We start from the raw sequence: 5,359 nt of genomic DNA on the forward strand, positions 1-5,359 counted from the left end.
AGCTCCGTCCCCGCGCCTCCAGCCCCCCGCCAGCTGCGGCCCCGGCTCCCCCAGATCCCACGACAGGTCACTTTTCTTAGCATAATTGCAGTTTGTCCTGCAATCACTTCCCCAGCTCGGGACAAGGGCCCCCTGTGAACAGGGGCCTCCAGGTAAGGCGCTACCCCCGCCGCCTCGGAAGCCCATCCCTGGGGTCAAAGGCCGCCGAGCCCCTCTCCTCATCTCTAAGCAAATGTGTACGTGTGTGAGCTCACCTTGCACCCCTCACAGGTGATGACCCCGTAGTGGATCCCGGACGACTTGTCCCCACAGATTTTGCAGGGGATCACTTCGATTTGTGCTGGAAGAGAAAGAGCAGGCGTTCAGCCCGGGAGCCTCCTCCGCGTCCGGCCCCGCGGACACGGGCGCGCGGCTGGCCCGCCCCGCTCCAGCTCCCCGTTCCCCTCAAGCGAAGCCCGAACGCTGCTCAGCAAAGGGTCTGTGGAGGCCGTTTTTTTTTTGGTTTTTTTTTTTGCTTTGTGGGGCGGCCGGGAGGTGTACCAGCCATGGGGGCAGAGGGCGCAGCTGCACGGAGGCCACCTGCTCAGTCAGCCCTTCAAGTTGAAAAGCTCCGGTTGCCTCCCTCTCGCCCGGGACCTCGGAGTCCTCGCTGCTTCGCGACACCTGCTTCCCGCCCAGGGGGCTTCCTCTGGGCCCCCCTCCCCCATCGCGTCTCGGCTCCCCGGGGCGGAGTAGGGGCATGGTGGGGCCCAGGGGGCACCAGGCAGGGCCACCTGGGGGCCAGGCAGAGACGCAAGTTATACTCAGCTGGGCTGTGAAGGGTCAGAGAGATGGGGGCAGGGGCCACGGAGTGGGGCCCAGAGAGGGCAGGGAGAAGACCAGGTGGAGCCCGGGGGACAGGAGCTCAACAAGCCAGCTCTGCTGGGAGCCAGGGAGAGGCTCCGACAGGCCCCAGAGCAGAGGGAAGGCGACGGGGTGTGTGGGTCGGCGTGGCGGAGTGAGTCTGTGCACGCGCAGGCTGCCGCGTCCCCCCCATGCCCACGAATCACAAGTGCTGACACTGACTGGGACTCGAGACCCTGTCAGCCAACCTTCCCGTCCCTTTGCGGATGGAGGAAGGGGCCCGATGAGGCAGGTGGCGGGCCTGGGGGTCGCCCAGCTAGCCTGTCTCAGAGCTGGGTCTATATCCCAGTTCACCCGAGCTTTCCGTTACGCTGTTCTGTGTGCGTGGCTTTGGGGGTGCACATGTCAGTGGGCACGTGTGTGCACGCGCATGTGTGTAAACACACGAAAGGGACATGCGACCTGCGAGCCAGCGGGCACATGTGTGTGTGTGTGTGTGTGTGTGTGTGAGCGTGTGTTCACGGGTGCCCTCCCGTCCCTCAAGGCCATCGTGCGCTGTGCCCGTCGCCCCCACGGTGGTTGGCTGCCGGCCCCAGGCTCATCTCCTCTACTTGGCCCTGTCCCTGCCAGTGCCCACAGCGCTGCTGAGTTTTAGGGACCAGAGCCGGCCTTCCCCCAGCCCGTCCGAGCAGGGGAGCTGAGCAGAGTTAGGGTCCCTGCCGCTTCAGGGGCTTTCGTCACTGCCAAGGGTACCTGGGTCTCTTCTCTGCCACCGCTGACCTGCCGCCTCCCCTCTGAGGGGGGAGGCCTGAGGCGGCACGGGCCAGAAAACTGGTCTAGGACTGAGTTTTCTAGAACCTCTTCTCTCCGACACGGATCTTCCCCACAAGCTCGCTTGGGCCCAGGCCTGGACCCGGGTCCCACGTAGGGCCTGCCGACGTGAGCTGGGGGGTGACTGTGGCTTGCCCACCGCTCCCTGAGCTACTGTTTACATCGCTCTCGATCCATCGTCCCCTCAGGCCAGGCTTGAGCTGAGTAGGAGTAAGCAGCTGCCTCCTCAAGGGGGACAGGGCGCCTGGGTGTCTTCCACCCTCCATTAGAACACGACCCCCCGCACCCCAGCCCCATCTGCCTGCCCAACACCCGCACGGCGAGCCGTGACCCTCCAGGACAGATGGAAAGGGAGCCTTCCAGACTCTTTCTCGTATGTGCAAGAGCAGATTGGGATGATGGAGGGGGGATGGGGGGCCTGGAAGAGAGGCAGCCAGTGTGGGGACACCTGCACTTCAGGGCACTTAGATTCCCGAGTCCTCGGTCCCCTTGTCCGTCGAGTCAGGATAGAAAGCACGTGGCCTGTCCACGGGATGACTGTGGGTAGGACGGCCGCGCGGTGTCCCCCGTGGAGAGTGCCGTGCTGGAGGCGAGGCCCTGCGTGTGCGACTTACTGCCGGCCCCCCGCACCCCGTCCCCCCAGCTCTGCGGCGCCCCTGTCCTCGGTTGCCCTAAGCCCGACGAGGGAGAGACCAACGTGGATCACCCAAAAAAGCAAGCGGGGTGTGGGTGGAGGGAGGGGCGAGAGGTTAGGCCAAGCCACAGTGAGAACTCAGGCTGCAGCCCGGCCGTGAACCGGCCGTGAACCGCAGCCCTCCCTGCCTGTTCCCTTCTCCCGGGGCTGCATCCGTGTGCGTGTGTGTGTGCGCCGACCACACGGCTGACCCAGACACCTCTCCCTGCCCCACGCCTGGCCCGCTGCTGGTCCTGGCCCCAGGAACCTCACAACGGTGTCACCAAGACCTCGCCCTTCTCGTGGGACGATGTGGCCAGCCACAGGCCTCCTTCACAAATAGCAGGTTTGGGGGATGTCAGGGTTTGGACCCCCCCAGCCGCAAGGCCAGCCACTCCCCCACGTCCCCAACCATAGTCCAAGACAGAGGTGCCCACTGAGACAGGCACAGAGTCGGAGGGTCCAAGCCAGAGGACCACATCAACAGACACTTCGACCCAGAGACGGACCGAGAGCCACAGAAACCCCCCGCGCCCCCCCAGATCCTGGCCCGGCCCAGACCCTGGACCTGTCGGCACCTTCGGGCCCTTTCGTCCTGTTCCTCCGCCTTCCCCTGCCACCTGTGTCTCCTTCGAGGCTCTCTACCCGAAACCTCAGAGAGAAAGTCGCGGGGCACATGAGTGCGACTGTGGAGGAGGGGAGCGGGGTACGGGAAGGGGACTGGCAGAGGTGGCGGTGTGGGGAGCAGGAGCTCACCCTCTGAACCCAGCCCTGAGCCGCGGGTGCTGGGAAGCCAGATTGGGGAGGGGGGAGCTGAGTAATCCTGTGATTACTCAAACTGTGGCCCGGGAGCCTGGCCTGCCAGGAACTTACCATCTGAGGGCCTGCCGGTGCCAGGAACTAGAACCCAGCAAAGGTCAGGGACCTCCGGGCCAGCCCTGCGGCACAGCTCCAGCAGCAGCCCGCCCTGCCCAGCCCGCTGCTGCGGGAAGACGCGTGTCTCACCAGCACCCTCTCCCAGGGAGAGAAATGCCCACTTGTGCTCTCCCTCCCCAAGTCCCTTGGCGGCGTCTGCACGAGAGAGATGCTTGGGGATCTGCGCACTCAAGCTCGGGAGGTCTGAGGGGCCCGGATTCGGCATTGGGACAAGCTCCTGCCTGGTGCCCAAGCTGGCTGGGCCTCGGCCCGCACTTCCAAGTAGCAGGAATTCCCTCCCTTCCCGCTTCTGTGCCAGGCTGCTCCCACGGGCACGAGGGTGGGTTGGGCGGCCTCTTCCCCAGCCCATCCTGGTACCTTCTGCACCACCCAGTGGGACCTCTAAACACGTGATTCTGACGTGGTTCTAGGAAAAGAGAATGCATCTCTCCCGGATCACTTTGGGCATCATAGGATCACCAGGGGGCTTCCCATGGGCACACCTCACGTGGGGAATGCGTAGACAGGTAGAGACGGGAGAGCCCGCGCCCCCTGCCCCCCAGCCTCCTCTGACCTCACCCTTCCCACAGCTGCGAGAGTCCCTGACAGCGGTCTTCTCTTCCACTGCACCCGGAGCTGGCCCCGTGCCACCCTGGGCCTTGTCCAGGTGCCCTGTGCCACAGAGAGGAAGTGGTGGGCGTGCAGTGGGGGCTGCAACCCCCGGGGATCTCTCTGCTCAAACCCCGCAGCCCCCCCCCCGGGCCTGGTGGAGACGGGGTGCAGGCAGAGCACCCTGGGGCCATCTCCTCCTGGCGCTCCGTCCGTCTGGAGCTGGGCCTGCCCTCTCTCTCTCCTTCTCTGGTGGACATTGATCAAGGAGGAACAATAAGGGTGGGAGTAGATGTTGGCTGAATTCTAACTCTGTGCCAGGTTTTGTACACGTTTTTCATCGAATGATGGCAACTACTCGTGTTGTCCCCATTTTACAGATGAGAAAACGGAGTCCTGGAGAGAGCCGATGGCGTAACTGAGGCTACGCAGCCAGAAGTGGCAGATGTGTCTCTCCAACCCGAGGGGCAGAGTCCTCAACCATTGAGCTCTACACCCTGTAAGGATGAGCCGATCAAGTGCACTACCACAGGGGACGAGGGTACTTACCTGCTGGCCATGGGGGGCGTGTAAAGCTGGGGGGGGCAGGGGGGGAGGTGGGGGCTATTAGGGCTGAATGCAGGGAGGACATGCTCTGGAACCAGTTTTCTCCAGGACTTGTAAGTTCATGGTGCAGAGACCCAGGAGGGACACACCCGCCCGCCCCACCCCCCCCGCCCGCCCATCCTGGGGCAGCAGAAGCCTCCGCTCGAGTCCTCCGGAGTCCAGCTCCCTGTGGGCGCACACTGATGCGCCTCTGAGACTCTGTAGAAGTGGAAGTGAGGAGGGCGACGAGGCGTGTAGTCTCTTCTTAGCTTAGCCGCCCCCTGACCCCCCCCCCCCCTCCCCCTGCCCCCCCCACACACAGCCAAGACAGATGCTCAGTCCCTCTCCCCGCAGAGACCACAGCTCTGGCCAGGGGTCCCCTGTGTGCCCCAGCCTGTCACCAGCCTCCCTCCTTTCCCAGCTCTCCGTTCCCGCAGCTTCTGCAAAGCTGGAAACCACGGCGGTGGGCGCTGCTGCAGGGCCGGGTGGGGGCCGAGGGGGGAGGCGATGCTACCCGGTGAGCTCGCCTCCCAGCCCGTGGCGAGAACTTTCTGCTGATCCGCCAGATCCCAGGGCTGAGAAAGTAGAGAAGCTAAAGCTCAGGTGGGCGACGGAGAGTCTGGGGTTTTGAGAAGCCACCGAAGACAGCCAGCCACCCGGAACCCCCCCGTGTCTCCCCCGCCACCCCCGCAGTCTGGGACAGGAGGAAAGAGGGGAAACAAAAGAATCGGGTGAAAACAACCCGCGAATGGGGGAGGGGTGAATCACCAGGAGGAAGCTCTGGGGAGTGGGGGCCCGGGCGGCCCCACACCCCTTCCTGTTTCCAGGAGGACTGCCTCTCATGACCATCCCAAATGCCCACCCAGTCCCATGCCTCCCAGCCTCACCTCTCCCCCCCCCACA

The 5,359-nt window shown here is 64.5% G+C and overlaps 1 protein-coding gene across 1 annotated transcript in view; it reads right to left on the minus strand.

Annotated features, from left to right (window-relative positions):
- Positions 1-4,105, minus strand: part of RORC (RAR related orphan receptor C) — an 11,644-nt gene extending 7,539 nt beyond the window's left edge. Inside the window, exons 1-2 of the mRNA XM_039841007.1 lie at positions 2,926-4,105; positions 255-340 (exon numbers count right to left, since the gene is read on the minus strand). Of these exons, the coding sequence (XP_039696941.1) occupies positions 255-340; positions 2,926-3,223 (384 nt within the window). The 5' untranslated portion in view covers positions 3,224-4,105. The remainder of the gene's footprint in view (positions 1-254; positions 341-2,925) is intronic.
- Between the last annotated feature and the right edge of the window lie 1,254 nt (positions 4,106-5,359).

The sequence above is a fragment of the Pteropus medius genome, unplaced genomic scaffold (assembly GCF_902729225.1).
Source record: "Pteropus medius unplaced genomic scaffold, Ma_sr-lr_union100, whole genome shotgun sequence".
Taxonomy (NCBI): domain Eukaryota; kingdom Metazoa; phylum Chordata; class Mammalia; order Chiroptera; family Pteropodidae; genus Pteropus; species Pteropus medius.